Below are 20,661 nucleotides of genomic sequence, written 5' to 3'. Positions count from 1 at the left end.
AAATTTTCAGATTTGATATTAACATGACAAATAACGTCCAGAAAAGAAATTGTCAATATTTATATTTTATTAATATACTCCTTCCGACCAATTAAATATGGAAAAATTAGGAATCAACACGAGATTTTATGTAATGTTGTTTTATGAATTAATGAAAAGGGTGTGAAATAAAAGAGATGAAAATATAGAGATAGAATCCAACGACGTGGTCGAGTAGCATAAGACTCGTCCATCCGTAACCAAATAGTCAAGCATTTGGGTGTAAAGCATTTTTAAAACCTTGGGTCAACTGTCTCATCCATTGAGGTGCCTAAAAATCTATGCGTGGAATAGTCACTGTTAAATACCCTTAATAATTAAAAAAATAGATATGAAATTGTTGCTATTTTAGAAAATGTTCCATTTTTAATGAGACAATCTAAGAGCATCCGCAATGGGCGGAAGATGGCACGCCCGATGGCGCGCATCGTCCGCGCCATCCATCGTCCCCACCCATTGCTGGTGCGCGCCATAGGGCGCGGACGATAGTCGCGCCCTATACTTCGGTCGCGGAGGATAGCGCGGACGATGACCATCGTCCGCCCCATTGCGGCTGTCGCGGACGATGACCATCGTCCGCCCCATTGCGGAGGTCGCGGACGATGGCACGCGGTTTCGTTTTTTATAAATACTGTTCATTTGTAACATTTCATTTCACGCGATTTCATTTTCGAAACTTATATTTACATAATTACTACGAAATGGATTCAAGCCCCAATAGTCCTACGTTTAGCGCAGGGGCGCATTGGCCGGGTACAGACACGACGATTATCGTTCGTTCGACATCAACACCCATTACGATCCCGATTTCAGTACGGAATCGTATCGGTTGTCTGACATGGAGCCGTCTCCGCACCGCCCAACCGCAGCGGCCGATCCCGACCCCGCCGCGACCGCTTCCGTCCCAGCCAGAAAGAAGCCGAACCGGCAGCGGGCGCAGAAGTTGCCGCCTCCCGGTGATTGCGATGAGTACGCCCCCGGCTGTACGAACTACAACGACGACGAAACTCTCACTTTGGGCCGGTGTTGGGTAGATATATCGGAAGATCCGATATTCGCGAGCAACCAGAGACAGATCGCGTACTGGGAACGCATCGCGGACCTCTACAATTCGGTCAATCCGCCGACCGCGTACAAGCGCAAGCGTGAGCAACTCCGCAAGCACTGGGATCAAGTCAAGAAGCAAGTGAACTTGTACGCGGCGGAGTTCGAGAAGTTCACGCGGTCACAGGGGAGCGGAGAGAGCGCGAGTGACGTGCGCACTAAAGCGATGTTGTCGTACCGGTCGATGTACGACGATTTCAAGGACGAGGCCATCTGGGTGCTCTTGAGTGAGAAGCAGAAGTTCCAAAGTGGAATTATGCACACTGGTGCGCCGAAGAGGACGAAGGTCACCGAAGTTGGTGACTACACGAGCAGCGGCAGCGACAGTCACCCGGTTGACCTCGACCGGACGTACGTGGATGAAGGGGGTTCCGGCACACCGGTGCCCTTCCGGCGTCCTCTCGGCGTCAAGGCTGCGAAGGCCAAGGGGAAGGCGACCGCGACCTCATCGTCGACCGCTGCAACCCAAGCTCCGGTCTCGGTAGAGCTCCCGACCCAGACGACCACCGCGTTTGAGTCGTTAGCAACAACGTCGATGGCAAGGACGATGTTGTAGACGCACAGGGCCCTCAAGAAGTGTACCGACCCCGACGAAGCCGAATATCTCCGGGCGTTACTCGATGAGCTGCGTCGGAAGTTGGGAATTGGTCCGACTTAGTTTTTTTTTTATTATTAGTTCAATGATGTAACTTTTTTTATTAAAACTTCGTCGTTTCTATTTAGCCCGTTTTTTATTTACTCGTTACTAGTTATTTGAAAACAGTTAAATTAATTAAACAAAACAATAAAATGATGATGAGGCGCCATATGGCGCCCCACTGCAGGTGGGGAGGTAGGAGGATAAAACTGCCGACGTGGCGCGCCTTAGAGCGCCCCATTGCTAATGCTTAAAAAAACATTTTATTTTTACTGGGAGGGAGTACTATTTATCACCTATTAACTTCAAAAATTAAAATCTACTAATTCATTATGTTAAAATATTTTTAAAAATTGATATATAAATTAGAATATGTTTAAAATTTCGTAATTTTTTCAAATTGTGGTTCTTTTTTTAATTGCACTAACATGTTTCGTTTTTCGCTACCTATAAATATTAAGTATATTTCGTTTTTCGCAATACCCTATAGACATTATGCATATAAAGCTGTGTATTAGTATTTGCTTAGAGCATCTCCAATGGCGGACGTCCGGTCGGACATTCGCGACGGGCGATCGGGACGTCCGCCATTGTGGCGTGGAAGGTAGGATACGGACGTCCCGTAAGGACGTCGGATGTCCTCGGACGTGCGGGCGACGGGCGGGCGGACGTCCGCCATTGTGGTGTGGGTCGGACGTCCGGTATTAAATTTTTTATTTTTTTTAAAACTCTATATATACGGCTCGTTGCACTTCATTTCATTCACACCACATTTGTTAACAAGTTTATCTCTTCTTTTACTACAAATTTCATTTCTTTTATTATGCAATTTTTTTTCTTTTTTTATGTAATTTTTTTTAATGAACCATTTGCAATTTTCCCGTATTCCGTGTCAAAATTATAATTCCGTTACGTATATTTGTGAGTTTATGATTTTTTTATTGTGGAAAGTCCTAGTGGGAAGGGCGATGGGACTTGCGGATTGTGAATGGGATGTCCTAGTGACGTGACAGTGGGATGAGAAGTCCTAGTGACGTGGCAGGAGGTGTTTTTGGGAAGTCCTAGTAGATGTCCGAGTGGGACATCCGCCCACTAGAGATGCTCTTATGCCAAAATTTCAGCTTGTTTTTTTTATTGTAACTTTCAAATATGACTGTATAAATTCCTGCTCCATCTTCGAGGATCTATTGCAATGGTTCTACTTCTTGGGATTTCAAACGTTGTCATCTCCATAAATTATACTCCCTCCGTCCCGTGCTACTCGCACGTTTGCTTTTCGGCTCGTCACAAAGTCCTTACACTATTTATAATTTAAGTTAGAATTAATGCATTTAATTAATATGTTAGTTTAAGTTAAGAGCTCTTTTATTAAGTGATGTCTCATTACACCTAAAATTCTTTTTTAATTACACAAAAAAATCAATCCCAAATTTACGGCCTAAAATGAAAAGTGCGAGTAGCATGGGACGGAGGGAGTACTAGTACCTCTAAATACACATTTATTATTGTTGTGAATTTGGCTATAAATTTCTAAACTTTCCCACAATAATTGTAAATGCTCATTTATTAATGTTGTGAATTTAGCTATGAATTTTTAAATTTTTGTCAATTTCAGTTTTCATACCAACAGTAAATTAACGAACTAGTACTAATTTGGTATTTCGCATACAAACTATTAATTTATGTAATAATTCATCCGTCCGCTTTAGCAGTCTCAGTTACTTTTCAGCACTCATTTTATAAAAATGATATAAATAGTTAAAGTAGAGAAATGGTAAAGTAAGATAGAGAATGATATATAGAAGACTCTTATCTACACAATTCTCTCTTTTACTTTATTATTTCTCCACTTTAACTATTTATTACTCCATCCGTCCCGCTTTAGGAGTCCCGGTTGAGTCGTGCACATGTTTTAAGAAAATGTTTGAGTGTGTAATAAATAAATATTGTAGTAGATGTTGGGACCCATTTTTAATTGAGTATAATAAATAAATATTGTAGTGGGTGTTGAGACCCACTTTTAACACTTTTTTACTTACTTTGTAGGCATTTTTTATTAGTCTATCCCAACCGGGACTCCTAAAGCGGGACGCCTGAAATTGATCAATCGGGACTCCTAAAGTGGGATAGGGGGAGTATCATTTTTACAAAACAAGTGCTCAAAAGTAACTGGGACTGCTAAAGCGAGACCGATGGCGTATTATAAGAAGTTAATCAAAATGACATCACCTAATAAGACATCAAAACAACATCATATTACTATATATTGAATTATCAATTACTATTAAGCAATGTCAGCACAAAAATTTTGAATGATTATAAAAATAAAAACAAATTTAATATTAATAATTTGCTAATTTAAATCCAAATACCGATACATCTGCCTAATCAATGCGCAGATGCTCCAGCCCAATATAAGTTTTCAATTCAGCCCAATTAATATAAATTAAATAAATTTAGCCTTGAATGGCCCAAGGCCTACTTCCTGGGTTTCTGCGGCCCAATATTCTACTTCGACTCTTGACTCTTATTGTTCAAAATAAATAATCAGTAATAATGAAACAAATCCAAAATACAACTCCATGAATTTCTAAATAATTTATGAATAATTAAATAATCATATTTTCACATAATATTACTTAATTAAGAATCGTCCATTGGATAGGACACAATCACAAAAGCTTAAAATTTAAAATTCAAAATTTGATCTCTGGAATCATAACATATAATATTATCGGCCAATTTTGATAATTAATAGGGTTTTCGACAATGTTCTACAACAGCACATGCATGACAAATTTTGGAGTATATTTTTTCTTTGTTTCTATATATATGTAAATATATACAGTACGGAATCTTGGATTTTGATAATTGCAATAAATTATGATGGGTTGAATTTATTTAATTATTAATTTAGATACGATGAGATTTCTATTGTCCTTCTAGATCAAAGTCTGCCAAAACCTTCCAAAAATAGTTTGTATTTTCATTATTTTGTGAGTATATGCATATGTTTAAAGTGAGCAAAATGTGATTCAGATTGGAATATGCATTTCAAAGAGGGGTGGCCAATCCTCCGAAATAATACCAACTCCACTAGTAATTGTTATTTTATTTTTATAAATAGTTTGTTTAGTTATATACAATAATTTCAAAATAATTCGTTATATATATAAATCATGGAGTGTCGGGATAAAATGTGATCTCATGTGGCTGCCCATGCTTTTATAGGGAATAGATATTTTTTAAATTGGTGTAAGGATATTTGTTAATTATTAAATATTACTCCGTAAATATAGTGTAAAATAGTCATTTTTACACTATCATGTATGCAGGAATCAAATATAGTAAAATTTGTGAATCGAAAACTAGATTGTCACAAATTTACTGAACTTACGATAAATTGACAATTATATAACCTTCGATATTAGGAATTACAGAAACTATAAGAGACTAATTAATAACTATTTAAATATAACAAGTTGTAAAATAAAATTAGTGTAATTAAGAACCACACACCAAAACTCGACATGATTTTAATGTATAACATGCCATTTAAAGATTTATTTCCCCCCTTTTCTCGTTGACAATGAATTAACAAATCTTAAGATGCTAGCTGATAATTATTTAAATGAATAATAAGAAGCTGTAAAATAATAACAGAACACCACCTGATCATCTTAATACAACATATACCACTTTCCTAAGTTTTGTCTTTTTAAACGGTAAATTTATATATTTAAAAGAAATATACTAAACAAATAATGATACTAATCATAATTAAATACAAGTTGTAAAATGAAAAATATAAGTAAATATAACAAGTTGCAGAATAAACAAAAAGTAATTACAAATTATATACTGTGCATCAGAAATCCACCTGGTCTCAATATAACATACCACTTTTGTTCTTTAATTTCCCCTCTTTGTTAGGGTAAAAACAGAACTATAATTAAAGGTATTACATACATCAGAATATTCCTATATAGTTATAGACTTATAGCATGTCATTTTCGTGAGTTAATTAATTGTTTCCTATGAAAACTATAAATATTTACATATAACAAGTTGTATGATAAAACAACGCACCTTTAAAAAAAATCGATTGTATATACATAGAAATTGACATAGTTTATGAAACATGTAGTATCAAATCAGATTGTGTATGTCGAAAATTGGCCATATTAAATTTGTAACTGAACAAGAAATACGAGTATATTTATTTCAAAGTACATGCAAATGTATACATATACATACAATGTGATCGATTGCAATATTAATATATAATCGCACGGTTTTTAATTTTACATCGAGATTTGCTTTGAATTATATAGTACTAATATATACTCCACTTATCATATTCAAACTAGTTTAGTTGTACTTTTATTAAATCAAGTATATGTTACATATGTATGTACGCCTTGTGTATATTTTATGTTTGTATTATTGTATAATAATATGAATTCAGCTTGGAAATTGGAATAGTGCTTTCAACGGCGGAGGACTACAATTTCAATTATTCTATACTAGTAATTATATAATACTAATAATAAATGGACGGCTAAATAATGCACCAACATTCATCGAGAAAAAACAATTTCGACAAAACACTCAAATCAATAAGATAGCAACTAAATGTAAATAGCTATAATTTGGACCCTAATATAAAATTTATGCCTCCGCCACTGCATTCTGGCATTCTGTTGCAATTGCACTATGCTATTTTAGTATAGTTTTGTACTCCCTCCGTCTCGGACTACTCGCACATTTCCTTTTCGGCACGGAGATTAAGGAATGAGTGTATAGCAAAGTCAACAATTGCAGCTTTAGGTGATAATTTTTACTATAAATGGAAAGAGTGCAAATAACTTGGGACGCCCAGAAAGGAAATAAGTGCAAGTAGTCCGGGACGGAGGGAGTACTAATATTAATCATACATGCATGCGAATTCCACCATATTAATCATCATTAATTTAGAATAAAAAAATCATTTATGTACTACTCGATTTATTTTTTTTCTAAGACATGTGTATACGACTATATATATTCCACACCGTCCAATATAAAAATATATATATTTCAGATTAGCTGGAAATACATGCAGCACAATAAATTACTATCTAGATAGGCCTTAGTTTGGTAAGAGTTCACTAGAAAGTAGAAACATCCTCATTTTGTATGGAATATATGGAATTGACAGCTACCAACATAATAAAACCAAACATAGAAATTAATTCAGATAGTTTCTCAAATTTAATTACTTACTTTACTACATAAGTCATGGTCACCAATTCCTCCTCTTGTCCCCAATTACTAAACTGTATAAAACATTGGAATATTGATAGACGACATGTGTAATAATTCCCACCTGCTACCACTATTTAATAGGAGTACTTTATTTTTATGAAAATCCAAAACTATTACGTATATGAAGTCACTGAATGTGTGCGACACATTACAAGACAACTCATAATTGAAACATACTATTTACTATTAATTACAAGTCTCACAAAATAATTTAATGCTTCTGTTAAAAATCATTTTCACTAAAAAAAATCCATATTAATCTTGATGTTTGCATATTACTCCCAAACTAAAACACACACACCACACACCACACACACACCACACATACACACCACACACACACACCACACACAGACACACACACACACACACAATCGAGCTGGACGGTGCCTAGATTCACCCACACACACCCACACGGTATCTGTGTGCATCACCCTCAGCCCGCCTCCCATTCTATAAAATCCATCTCCCTCTCCAAATCAACAAACACACACACATTTTCATCCTAACTTCACAAAAAGCGTAAGCACGACTTCCCTAAAGTGGAGGCGGAAAATCAAAATCAAGAAAAAGCGTCAATTATGCAGAGAGTCAAGGGGTGGTTCAAGCCAGCTTCGAGAAGATCTCGAGCGCGGTCGCCAGCGTCGGAAATGAAGGCAAGAGACTAGCGAAAGAGATCTGAGAAGAGTCGTCCACGCATTCAAGTCGGGTTAGCCATAGCCGCGATCTCTCTGCTCTACTACTTCGACTTCTTCTTCGACGGATTCGGTGTCAACGCAATGTGGGCCGTCATGACCGTCGTCGTCGTTCGAGTTTTCTTGGTAAGTTGGCTTGGAAGCGACTATTTCATCTTAAAACCAATCGGTGATAATAAGTGGATCAGTTGTCAAACTTACTTAATTAGTTGAATATTTGTTTGTTTTATCTACTCCAATAAAGAATGTTCTAGAACATTCACTTTGTTCGGTTATTAACGTTCGAGTAAATAATTTTTGCAGGAGCGACTTTGGGGGAAAGAGTGAACCGAGCGCTCGCGACGTGCTGGGCGGAGCGCTGGGTGTTGGGACGCACGATTTGGCCAGCTTGGCACCAGAGAAAGTCGAGGTCATTTTGATCGGGGTGTCTGTTTGTATTATAGGTAATTATGTACATAAATTTGTGGTACATATATAATGCCCTTAAATTTTTTAATCAAAATAATCCGATTTTATTTAAACTGATTTATTACTAATTAAATTATTTTTTTATTAAATTTTTCCAAAATAGTGGAGTATATCATTAGAAGTGTTAAATTTGAAAATTTTATAGTAATAAATTCGCATGTAATTTTTTCAGTTTTTTTTTCGAGATAATTATGCAATATTCAATTATAAAAATAAAATTTTGTAAACCGACTTATATTTGTTTTGGAAAACGTATTTTTTTAAAACTTATTATATTATAGAAGAGTAGATATGTAATAATATTAAATAAGTGTGTTGTTAATTTGCAGCTGCCACGGCGACATTTTGCCGATTCTTTCCGAATATTAGGGCAAGATACGATTATGGGTTTCTAGTGTTCATCCTGACGTTTAGTCTGATATCTGTGTCTGGGTATCGAGACGATGTCGTATTTGACATGGCGTACCGGCGGCTAACCACCATCTTGATCGGCGGCTGCGTCGCCATTTTGATCTGCATTTTTGTCCGCCCCGTTTGGGCAGGCAAAGATCTTCATCGACACACCGCCGCCAATATTGAGAAACTAGCATGCTACTTAGAAGGTAATAGATTCTTCTAATGAAAATTAATGTTTATTTACTGGAGATTGAGTTGATCTACGAGTGTTCAATGTGATTAGTTTTTTTCTATTTGTGTTAGCTTTTGGACGTGTATACTTCCAAGAATCATACGACAAAAATCTAGCACAACTCAAAGATTTCAAAAGTGTACTCATATCCAAAGGCACAGAGGACTCATTGGTGAGTAGTTGAATTGAAATAAGAGCTCGAAATTTGATGTGGCCCGCCCAGTGGCCCCTGCAAGCCCGCGTGACAGTATCGTCTACGTTACTGTTACTAAGACGATATTGTCCGATTGACACTAGATAGCACCATTGGAAGGGGTCATGACAATATTGTCTAAATCAGTACTATAATAAAGACGATATTGTTCAACGTGGTGAAAAGACCAAAGTCACACCTTTATATTTGACTCGGCTCAACTTGATTTTGACTAAATTAATTGCTCGTGCAGGTTAATTTTGCGCGGTGGGAGCCGAGGCACGGCAAGTTCCGGTACCGTCACCCGTGGAACCAGTACCTCAAGATCGGGTCGGGCACCCGGGAATGCGCGTACAAGATCGACGCGCTCAATTGCTACCTCGTCTCGGACGTGCAGACGCCGTTGGAGCTTCGTACGAAGATCCAAGACTTCTGCACAAAGATCAGCTCTGAATGCGCCTTAGCCCTAACGGACGTCGCGATCGGGCTTCGGACGATGACTTGCCCCGTGGCCAGCGAGAAACACATCGCAGAGGCGAAGGCCGCGGGCAAGACCCTAAAGGCCCTGCTGAAAACAGGGTTATGGCACGACACTGAGTTCCTCGACATAGTCCCGGTGGTGACGGTGGCGTCCCTACTAATCGAGATCGTCGCGTGCACAACGAAGATCGCGGACTCTGTGGAGGTACTCGCGACGAAGGCAAAGTTCAAGAAACCCGACCCGGAGATGAACCGGCAGGCTAGTAGGGAGAAGGTGAAGAGGAGCCCTAGTATTGAAGCATCACATAGTGTCAACATTGTGTATGAGTGATTAATACATATGTGGTGGAAAATAAACAAGAATCATCAATCGCTTTGCATTTTAGTACATGTGAAATAAATGTATGTGAGGAGATTGGTTGATGTTTAGGGAGTAATTGTGAAAATTTTGGATCTCCTTTTATTGCTCCCATTTTGGTGGGACATTTTGTGATAAAACCGTCCATAGTATTTGGACCATTGACTGCATATTAGTTTATTATTACTTGCTTTGGGCCGAGCATATTCATGCGAACTTGTTTTTGAGTCAATAACAATAAGCCGCAAACTAATTGAAGTTAGATTACACGTAGAAACAAAATTAAATTGCCACTACCCATATTTACTTATACGAGATGCGAGCATAACAATGAATCAAGACGTAAAATGGTGCCCAATTCCTATAAGAATAAGCGAATCAAGAGGAAATGCGAATGATCGAATAAACTCTAGTCTTTCGAAAATTATTAAAGTCATACATTGTTAATTGCTCCTTTTATTTATATTAATTTTTATATTTGTATATTAACCCCATTTTTGTAGTGATTATGGACATAAAATTTATTAACATTTATCGTTTTTTGGGTATTAAAAAATTGTTGGGTAATGGGGGTCGGGGGATACAAGCCAGCTTAACTGACTAAAATTAGCAAAATAGTAATTTACAAAATATTATAGTAATTCGATTAATTATCTCTATTAATACTAATAAATCCTCGATCTGTATATTAAAGCTATTGTATTAATACAGAAAAGGAAAGCAATAAAAACATACTATACTATCCTTAACAACAAATCCGTTGTCGTCCAGCGGTTAGGATATCTGGCTTTCACCCAGGAGACCCGGGTTCGATTCCCGGCAACGGAACCTTTTTAATTTTTGGCCTTTTTTTCCAACTTCGTGCACGGAGATGGAATCCGGGCGTGTTGATAGACGAAGGGACGAGCGATTTCCGAAAGGAAGCCACAGTCCTCTCTCTCTGTCTGCCATCTCGTATCCCGCTTACTTAGGTTAGGCTACTTCGGGCCGGGAAACGAGAGGCTTCTAGTATAAGTATTAAGTAGGCACACCTTTTGTATTGGGAGATGGTGGATTTAGAGCCTCTCTCTTAGCATTGGTTTTACCGTAGCTAGAGAAGTTGTGTACTTGCATTCAATGGCACACGACAGCTTCGTCCACTACAATCTCAAGTCCTTCAACTCCTTCTCGATAACGAGTTCCACGCAAAGGTTTTAGATTTTTGGGTTGGTGAAGCTCGCTCTTGACACTAGAGGTCCCTCGCCACCAAGCTATCGCGACACTTGGTTTAATTGTAGTTAATATCTTGAACTTTCAACGAATTTGAGTTTATAAATGTTGGAATTTTAGTCCGGTCAACGCAATTGACCGAGTCGTATAAGTGACGGATTATTTAATTTTAATAATTAAATAATCGATCTATGCTCCGAGTAGATGATTGTGGTATATCTCTTTCTCTAAGCCGATTCCGGTGAGTGAGAAATAATATATTAAAGTATATCACGATATATGGAGATATGTAATTAATTAAATAATTAATTAATATTATTTTGGACACGTAGATAAAATAATGTGGCAAATGAGCATACGGAGAAAGCTTCGTTGAATGCGTGCATATTGATCGAGTCGTCCAGATACATTTTTGGAATGAACAACTACGTGAGAGGTGTCTACATACATCCGTCCAGGTTCATGCTCCATTGTTGAGGTTTGTAACGCTCGTAACGGTTTGTAACCCCATGCGGTTACAATCAAGTCATCATGACACACATAATGGGTGTTGACTCCATCAATTCAAATAAGTGGACTTGGCCCATAAATAGGCATGCATCCATTGCATTCTCTATGCAACCACAAGCATAACATTTGCATAGCTCTTTCCCTCTTTTTTTTTTTGCATAGCTCTCTCCCTCTCTTTGCATAGTCTTCCGTTGAAGCTCTGCCCTCGCCATTATCCAGTTCGCTAGAGCTTGTTATGTTTGCGGTGCTGCAACGAACAAGACGAAGCCGTTTTATCTTTGGGGATGACACGCCAATCCGAGAGCACTACCGGGGCGTATCTCGTCTTGCGGAAAGAGTACTCCGCGACTCGGCTTACAACTTATTTATGGTTTACATTTTCGATTATTGTTTTGTTATTTCAATTCAGTTTATTGTACTTTTATCTTTATTCTTCATTTGGGTTGTATTACGTCCGGGTAGTGTATCTTTGTACCACAGTTGTAATTAAAGAAAACCAACAATAAACTTTAAGTTGATGTTGTGAACAAATATTCGTTGGAAGGTCACAGTTATAGAGTATAGAGTATGATTTGAATAAAACACCCGTGTTGCAGATACTCTAAAGGATTGTTTTTTCACATGAAATATAAAGACAGAGTCTATACATATTTGTCGTTTTTTCTTCTTGCATGAATACATTAGTTTTTTTTCTAGATTTAAACTCTATATTTTCCCTCAAGCTACAAAAAAAATTATTGATCTTTTAAAAGAAAGAAAAAAGAATCTAATTAAAAAGTGTTGTTTTTTTAATTTTATTTGGTAGGTTTGAGATTCGTACTCTCGTCTTTCGACCTTACAAAGGCGAGGAATACCACTGATCTATCGTGTCATGGCGATCTAAAAGTATTGGTGTAATTATAACATTTAATAAATCATTCTAAAGTTGCAAATCAATCAACGGTTGCTTTTAAGAATGTATCCCGTACTAAATTAAAATGTTGGCTTTAATTAATCTTCATTTGAATGATGAATTGGGTAAATAATCTATTATCTATACCACTCCCATAAAACTAATAAAATTCAAATATCTTTTTAATAAAACATATAAATATAATGAGTAAAACAATAGAAATATTTATCTTATAAAAAGATATTTTCTCAACGACTCTCAACTGTATTACGAAACAATGAGCATTCCCGCCTTCAAACCACCGCCTCTCCGCCAATCGCCGCCGATTGCCGATTCTCCAGACCACCGCCACCTCCACCGCAGCTCCTTTCTAAGCTCCCAGAACATTAATCCAAACAATTCTCTCGAATCCGATACTGCCTCATGAACTTCATCCATAGCCCACCACTGCAAAAACGGCCGTTTATCGAAAGCAATAATCCTATTTAACCGTATGCGCATATCCGAAATCGATCCAAACCACATCACCTTCATCACTCTCTTCTCCGGCTGCGCCCATCACCCATCGCAGGGCTCCTCGCTCGGTCCCTCAATTCATGGCTACGCGCGAAAAATCGGGCTGGATGTCGCTAATGTGAAGGTCGGGACGGCTCTGATCGACATGTATTCGAAAATTGGGGAAATTGGATCGGCGAGATTGGTATTTGATCATATGGAGATGAGGAATAAGGTTTCATGGAATACTATGATTAATGGCTACATGAGGAGTGGTCAATTTGGGGATGCGGTCAAGCTGTTCGACGAAATGCCGGAACGAGACGCTGTGTCTTGGACTGTGCTGATTGATGGTTTCGTGAAGAAGGGGAAGTTCGAGGAGGCGTTGGGGTGGTTTCAAGAGATGCAGTTGGCCGGTGCCGATCCTGATTTCGTGACGATTGGTTCTGTGCTCTCTGCTGTTGCTAATATAGGAACACTGGGAATAGGGCTCTGGATGCATCGATTTGTTTCAAAGCGTGAATTTAGGGATAATGTTAGGGTTCACAATTCATTGATCGATATGTATTGTAGATGCGGCTGCGTTGAATTCGCGCGTCAATTGTTCGATACAATGCTCGAACGGAGCCTAGTTTCGTGGAACTCGATAATAGTTGGTTTAGCTTGCAATGCATATGCAGAGGAAGCTCTGCGTTACTTCCACCTGATGCAGGAATCCGGTTTCGAACCCGACGGCGTGAGCTTCACCGGAGCTCTCACCGCCTGCAGCCACGCTGGCCTAGTAGAGGAGGGGCTGAAACTCTTTGCAGAAATGGCACGAGCTCACAAAATTAAGCCAAGAATCGAGCACTACGGATGCGTTGTGGATCTCTACAGCCGGGCGGGGAGGCTGAGAGATGCAATGCTGGTGGTGGAGACGATGCCGATGAAGGCTAACGAGGTTGTGTTCGGTTCTCTGCTGGCCGCGTGCAGAGCTTCCGGTGAAATTGATCTTGCTGAGACCGTAATGGATTACATACGCGAAACGGATCAGGACGGCCACTTCAACTACGTGCTGCTGTCGAACATCTACGCAGCAACGGGGAGCTGGGGCGGGGCAGGGCAGGGAAGGTGAGGAGGAAGATGAAGGATCGCGGGCTGCAAAAGCAGCCCGGGATCAGTTTGATTGAGATCGATTGCACCATTCATGAATTCGTAGCTGGAGATAGGACTCATTTTGATGCAGAGAATATACATAAAATTCTGCAGCTTTTGTCAAATGAGATAAGGTATAATTACGAATTCTTGCCAATTTGATTTCTTGATTGAAATATATATATATATATATATATATATATATATATATATAAAAGTAGATTGGTTTACACAGCTGAAGTAGTAGTGATTTAGATATTACATAATCTGCCTGCATTGATAGGATATTACATAGATGATGACTTTAGATAACCAAAAAACAGAGCATTTTTCTATTTTCTGCTGTTCGTTTTGAAATCATGGAGTTTGGGGCTTCTTCGGCTGATGGCCGTTGTGGTGCAACGGGTCGGGGCCGGCTGGGACCCCCCTAAGCTGCCAATCCTCCGGCAACTCGTTCTTGCCGGAGGGGCCTTGGTCAAGGATCAGCTTCTGCAAAGCCATCTTCTTCTTCATCTCCATGAACAACTGATCAAAATTTGCAGCAAATCAAGAAAACCATATACATTACATACATGTGTGTGGGTGTGTGTGTGTATACAAATATATATATATATATATATATATACGTGTATGTGCATAATCTCCATGGAGCTGGCTCCCCTGCTGCTGCATTCTGCAAAACATGAAGATAAAACCATGTTAAAAAGCAGTTTTTGAATTACAATTTCATGAGAGGGAGAGAGAGGAGACCAGAAAAGGGTTGGAGGAAGAGGGCTAAGAGGAGCAAGATGGAGATGGTTTTTGCCATGGCTGAGATGAGAGGGTTTTGCAGGGAGATTAATTTGGAGAGAGGACGGGTGGATAGGGGAGATTTATAGAGGGAAATTTGGGCGGAAAAATGATTGCTGAAGCAGCCATATATTTTAAATATATGAAGATGGATTTTGTGTGATGTGATACTGTATTAATTCTCAAATAAAAAGGCTTTGGTGGATAGTACTAAATGCATAGCTGTTGTGATTCGAGAGACGGCGCCGTTTCAGGTGACTGTGACACTTACAACGTCACTACCTTCCCTCAACATTCTATTGCATTTATATATTCCCATATTTTCTAGGTGTATTAATATCCATGAGTATTTACTAGGGTGATACGTATTTGGTTTGATGACTTGGACAACAATATTGAATCTTGAAAATGTTGTTCATATTGAAAATAATGTCACATAAAATTATTCTGTGGTCTTTACTTTACTGTATGCTAAAGTTAATATTGGGAGAATCTAATTTCGTGCAATCTTATGGAGTAACAATTTAAGTAATCGAACACTTCCAACACATATTCCTTATTAGGTTGTTCCATAATGTGGGATTTAATACTAGTTCAATTATGTTTTCTCTCTTAATTTACTAATTTCATAACTAGAACAAGTTCTGTCTCTAAAATTTCTAATTTTGTTCGAGAAATTGGAATATGATTGTTTAGTTTTTGCATTTAAATAACTTTGGCAGGAAGAATGACTGAAAAAAATTCATGATCATGATGGAGTACTATTTATGGAGATGAAAAATATTTAAAAGTAATTAAATAATTAATTAGAATTATAATTTACACTATTTGTCTTTGAAAAATAATTTGACAGTAAATGTACGAGTATTAATACAAAGTTAGTCAAATAAGAGAAAGATAAAATAAAAAATGATTGAATTTTTATTAGTCTAAAATGAAATACGGCTTATTACTTAAAACGATTTAATATAAATTAATAGATAAAAATAATTTTTGGTCGACGATAAAAATAAAAACACGATGGCAAATCCTAATAATGCTTTACATTTATTTTAATTTATAAATCAAATTCTCTAATTAAAATGTAAACAAAATCTATTTAAAATCTAGATTTACATAAAAATAAGTAATAAAAGGTACATGAAACTGACATAAGGCCTTGTTTCCGTTAAAGAAAGAATATTCCCAATTTTAGTACGTACTTTCTTCTGCAAACCTCTTTTTAGGACATTTACTTTAATTCTCTTTATTTAATATTTTACTTTTTTTCAGGTGAAATCTGAATTTTTGATAGACCTACTGCAGATATCTGGGTATTTTTCATATTTTGGAAGGTACTGATCATACAGTCTAATCAAGCAGCTGTTTTAATTTATTTTTCTTTTAAAAAATAATTACTTATTTCGATATACATATGGACGCATTTATTTTTATGATATTGACAGTGGTAATGCTGATGTCAAATAGTAGTAATTATTAGAAATGATTAATCTGTATGAGATCTGGATTTTCGAGAGCTATATGAAATTGCTGAAGTTAGATTTCTTCTCCTCAAGATTAAGATTGCGCTTATTTTAAAATTCAAGTGAAATTTTATTTATTTAGAAGTACGTTTGAAAAATGTTATAAGGTGGATCTATAATGACCTAGAAATCGGAGCCTCGTTTAGTCTCGTTGTTGTATACTCCGAGTTGTGGAATAGTTTCTTAAATCATCAAGTTAATTTTCTTGGACCCGAGAATACTTAGATTTAAAAATTGTCATGATTGACCTACTAAATTTTAGTAGAGTATGTTTTTTTGTATTCCCAAGTAGGCCCGAATGACATAGCATATGACGTTTATAAATGATTAAAGACTAAAAAATTATCGGCGGGCAAGTATTTTTAAACTACCTAGTGTATGTTTTAATGTTTATGTTGTTTAGATCATCTCAATTTGCTTGGAGTTGTTGTAAGATTATTTTTTATATGTTGTATGAGATTGGCGGATGGTGCAAGTTCGTGCATTACGGTTTTCTTATGTTCGTTCATTGTTTTCCTTATTGGATATACGGAGCAACATTTATTTTTGCCTATTTGTTGAGTTGTTATTTTTTTCCCCAGCTCGTATATTGCTACTTTGTGTCCCTTCATTTGAGTTTATATTGAATAAATTGTTTTTTAATGTAGTAAAATTGTTTTTGAATGTAAATTTATGGATTTTTTGCTAAATATACAGGTTGGAAAAACATTTAATAAATTCTAGAGAAATTAAAAAATAAATTTTCTTATGACGTCATTGTAGATTGGATTGGAATCAAATTGAATTAATGCTGATTTGAAAGGATATACCGCAAACTGAAATCCTCTGGCATTACTGTGGTAGTGGTCAACCCTGGTGATTTTCAATCATCATATAATACTACTCCCTCCGTCCCGCACTACTCACACGTTTCATTTTCGGCACGGAGATTAAGGAATGAATGTATAGCAAAGTCAAATATTACGGCTGTAGGTGAAATTTTTTACTAAAATGGAAATAGTGCAAATAACTTGGGACGCCCAAAAAAGAAATAAGTGCAAGTAGTCCGGGACGGAGGGAGTATTATCCAATAGTATTTTATTTTTCTTATCATATTATGAGATTGAGTTACACCAAATTTTACTAGTTGGTATGCCTTATTTAGTGTATGGGTTGTTTAACTCACTTTATTTGTCATTTTAATCTTTAAATTTTTAATATAGTTATTGTATTAATAAATTGATGTGTAAGTACTGTTATGAGGATTGGGGCAAAACTGCACAATCAGTTCAGTTCGGTTACCAATATACTGTTCGGCGATTAGGGACCGATATGCTGTTCAGTGATCTGACGAACTGCAATCATGCTCGGTGATTGGTCGAGTTTGTAGTCGTGCTCAGGGATTAACCGAGCTCAATGTTCGGTGTTGAGCTCGGTGCTCAGTGCTCGGTGTTGGTGCTCGGTGTTGGCCGAACTTAAACGAGTTCGGAGTTGACAGTTGTTATTAACTGATGCACGTCGTCGGATGCGACTAGTTAGTTAGCTTTAAATGAAAGCCGTTAGGTTGAACTAGTTGTTAGATAAGTGTTAGTTAAATAGAGCCGAGCTGTGAAAAAAGAAAAAAAAAATTTTTTTCATCCAAGAGTTTTGTAATCTTCCACACAAATAAAACACAAGATTTCCATTGACTCTCCAAGAATTGTTTTTTTGCTTATTCATTTTCATATCAAGTATTCGTTCTTCTCGTTCCGGAATCGATCTCGTTGTGATAACAAGATTGAGTCGCGTATCTGATAACATTACAAATTGGCGCCGTCTGTGGGAATCGAAGAAGGACGACGAATTCAACAATGTCTACCGCAAAGTTCGACGTTGAGAAATTCACCGGCGAAAATGATTTCGGCCTGTGGAGATTGAAGATGAGAGCTGTTCTGATGCAGCAAGGCGTCTGGGATTATGTGAAATCCAAGACGGACAAGAAAGAGATTCAAGGGATGGATGCGGCGAAATGTCAAGAACTGGAATACAAGGCGTATAGCTCGATGTCTTGTGCCTCAGCGATAGAGTCTTGAGGGAGGTTCAGAAAGAGGATGATGCCGCGGGAGTGTGGAGAAATTGGAGAAAATATATATGGAGAAGTCAATCTCCAATAGGTTGCATCTCAAGCAAAGATTGTTCAACTTTAGATTTTCTGACTCCAAGAATCTGGCGGATCAGCTGGAAGATTTTCGAAAGTATATAGATGATCTTGAGGGTGTGGATGATCCCATGAAAGATGAGGATAAAGCTTTGATGTTATTGAATGCTCTGCCTCAGAGTTTTGAGCAATTCAAAGACTCAATACTTCTTGGAAGGGATTCGAAAGTGACTTTGGAGGAGGTATTTTCTGCATTAAAGCTGAAGGCAATGCAGAAATGTGTCAGCAAGCCAATCGATCAAGCTGCTGAAAGCCTCAATGTGAAGGCAACTTCAAAGAAACAATTCAAATTCAAGAAACCCCCATCTGACAAGTGGAAGCCAAGATCATCTAAGGAAGGAGATCAAAAGGAATCTAGAAGCTGCTTCTGGTGTAAGAAACCAGGACACATCAAGCAAAATTGTTTTGCTTGGAAGAAAAAGCAATCTGAAAATCACAAAGGAGATGGTACAGCAGCTATCACTGAGGAAATTGAAGAGGCAAGAGCTCTCAATGTGGTGGAGGATAGCCCATTATCAAGGCTATGGATCATGGACTCAGGCTGCAGTTTCCATATGTCCTCCAATCTCGACTGGTTCCAAGATTTAAAGGAATCTGAAGGCTCGGTGTTGCTGGGAGATGACCATGTGTGTGATGTAAGGGGTGTTGGGAGCATATGTTTGAGGATGGACAATGGAATTTTCAGAACTCTCACTGATGTGAGATACATCCCATCCATTAAAAGGAATCTTATATCCTTGGGTCTTCTTGAGAAGAATGGCTACGAATTGACTCTCTTTGGTGGAGAGATGCTTGTCAAAAAGGATGGCCAAATGATCATGAAGGCTGTCAGAAACAATGTGCTCTATTATCTGAAAGCTGAGGCAGTTGCTGGAACAGCTAACAACACACAAAAGACCATCAATTGGCATGCTAGGCTGGGCCATGTGGGGGACACTGGGCTGATGCAGCTGGTAAAGCAAGGCATTATTCAGATGGCTGATTCAGAGATACAAAGAGCCATTGGATCGTGTGAAGAATGTATTCTTGGCAAAAACAAGAAGCTGCCATATGGAGTGGGCAAACATAACTCAACACAACCTCTCCAATATGTTCACAGTGACATATGGGGCCCTGCACCAGTAAATAGCATTGGAGGAGGCAGGTATTTCTTATCATTTGTTGATGATTTTTCAAGAAAGGTTTGGATAATGATCATGAAAGAAAAGTCAGAGACCTTCAAGAAATTTCAGGAGTGGTGTACTGCAGTTGAGCTAGAAAAGGGGAAGCCTTTGAGATGCCTAAGAACTGACAATGGGCTGGAATTTTTGTCCCATGAGTTTGATGAGTTTTGCAAGAGAAAAGGAATTAAAAGGCATAGAACGGTGCCTCACAACCCACAACAAAATGGGGTCGCCGAGAGAATAAATAGAACCATTCTTGAAAGGGTAAGATGCATGTTGATAGCATCTGGAATGTCAAAACCATTTTGGGCAGAAGCAGCCTCCACAGCTGTTGTTTTAATCAACAAATGCCCCTCTGCTGCCATTGAAAATCAGACTCCGGATAGTAGATGGTATGGATCTTATGGAGACTATTCAAAATTAAGACCATTTGGGTGTAGAGCATATGCTCACATCAAACAAGGAAAGCTGGAACCAAGGGCTCTCAGATGTGTGATGATAGGCTATCAGGTTGGAGTTAAAGGTTACAGATTATGGTGCTGTGAGGAAGGGAATAAGAAGGTTGTCATCAGTAGGGATGTTATTTTCAGGGAATCTGAAATGCCTTTCTTCATGAAGCAAGTTCAGACTGTTGAGTTTGAGGTGGAGGGTCAGAGGGAATCCTCATCTGATGCTGTAAGAAGTCCACCAGATACTGTGAGAAATTCACAAGAAACCAGTGTTGGTGGATCCTCTGAACATGAAAGTACATCAAGACTCCACAGAGACTGGGTTGCAAGAGACAGAACCAGAAGAAGGATCAAGCTCCCTTCCAGATTCAGGATTTGATATGATGCACTATGCACTGGCCATAGCTGAGGA

General features: G+C 37.9%; 3 protein-coding genes and 1 non-coding gene across 4 annotated transcripts; 3 read left to right on the top strand and 1 right to left on the bottom strand.

The window, feature by feature from the left end:
- Positions 1–1,309: 1,309 nt before the first annotated feature.
- On the top strand, positions 1,310–10,046 carry LOC121790833 (aluminum-activated malate transporter 2-like). Its single transcript, XM_042188942.1, has 5 exons — positions 1,310–1,383; positions 8,086–8,225; positions 8,580–8,852; positions 8,950–9,050; positions 9,325–10,046. The coding sequence occupies exons 1-5, from the start codon at positions 1,310–1,312 to the stop codon at positions 9,880–9,882; spliced, it is 1,146 nt and encodes a 381-aa protein (XP_042044876.1). The 3' UTR covers positions 9,883–10,046.
- Positions 10,047–10,665: 619 nt separating this feature from the next.
- Positions 10,666–10,737, top strand: TRNAE-UUC. The gene has a single exon. It is a non-coding gene; the product is annotated as a tRNA-Glu (tRNA).
- A 2,060-nt stretch (positions 10,738–12,797) lies between these two features.
- On the top strand, positions 12,798–14,339 carry LOC121790829 (pentatricopeptide repeat-containing protein At1g05750, chloroplastic-like). Its single transcript, XM_042188939.1, is given in 2 exon segments — positions 12,798–14,114; positions 14,117–14,339. Coding segments are annotated over 2 exon segments (1,296 nt in total). The 5' UTR covers positions 12,798–13,013; the 3' UTR covers positions 14,312–14,339.
- Positions 14,340–14,405: 66 nt separating this feature from the next.
- LOC121790830 (protein CLAVATA 3) lies at positions 14,406–15,219 on the bottom strand. The gene is made up of 3 exons (XM_042188940.1): positions 14,900–15,219; positions 14,776–14,822; positions 14,406–14,674 (listed from the first exon to the last, which is right to left on the bottom strand). The coding sequence occupies exons 1-3, from the start codon at positions 14,955–14,957 to the stop codon at positions 14,507–14,509; spliced, it is 273 nt and encodes a 90-aa protein (XP_042044874.1). The 5' UTR covers positions 14,958–15,219; the 3' UTR covers positions 14,406–14,506.
- Positions 15,220–20,661: the final 5,442 nt, after the last annotated feature.

The sequence above is a fragment of the Salvia splendens genome, unplaced genomic scaffold, assembly GCF_004379255.2.
Source record: "Salvia splendens isolate huo1 unplaced genomic scaffold, SspV2 ctg635, whole genome shotgun sequence".
Taxonomy (NCBI): domain Eukaryota; kingdom Viridiplantae; phylum Streptophyta; class Magnoliopsida; order Lamiales; family Lamiaceae; genus Salvia; species Salvia splendens.
The sequence above is the reverse complement of the archived record's forward strand: the minus strand, read 5'-3'. Positions and strand labels throughout refer to the sequence as shown.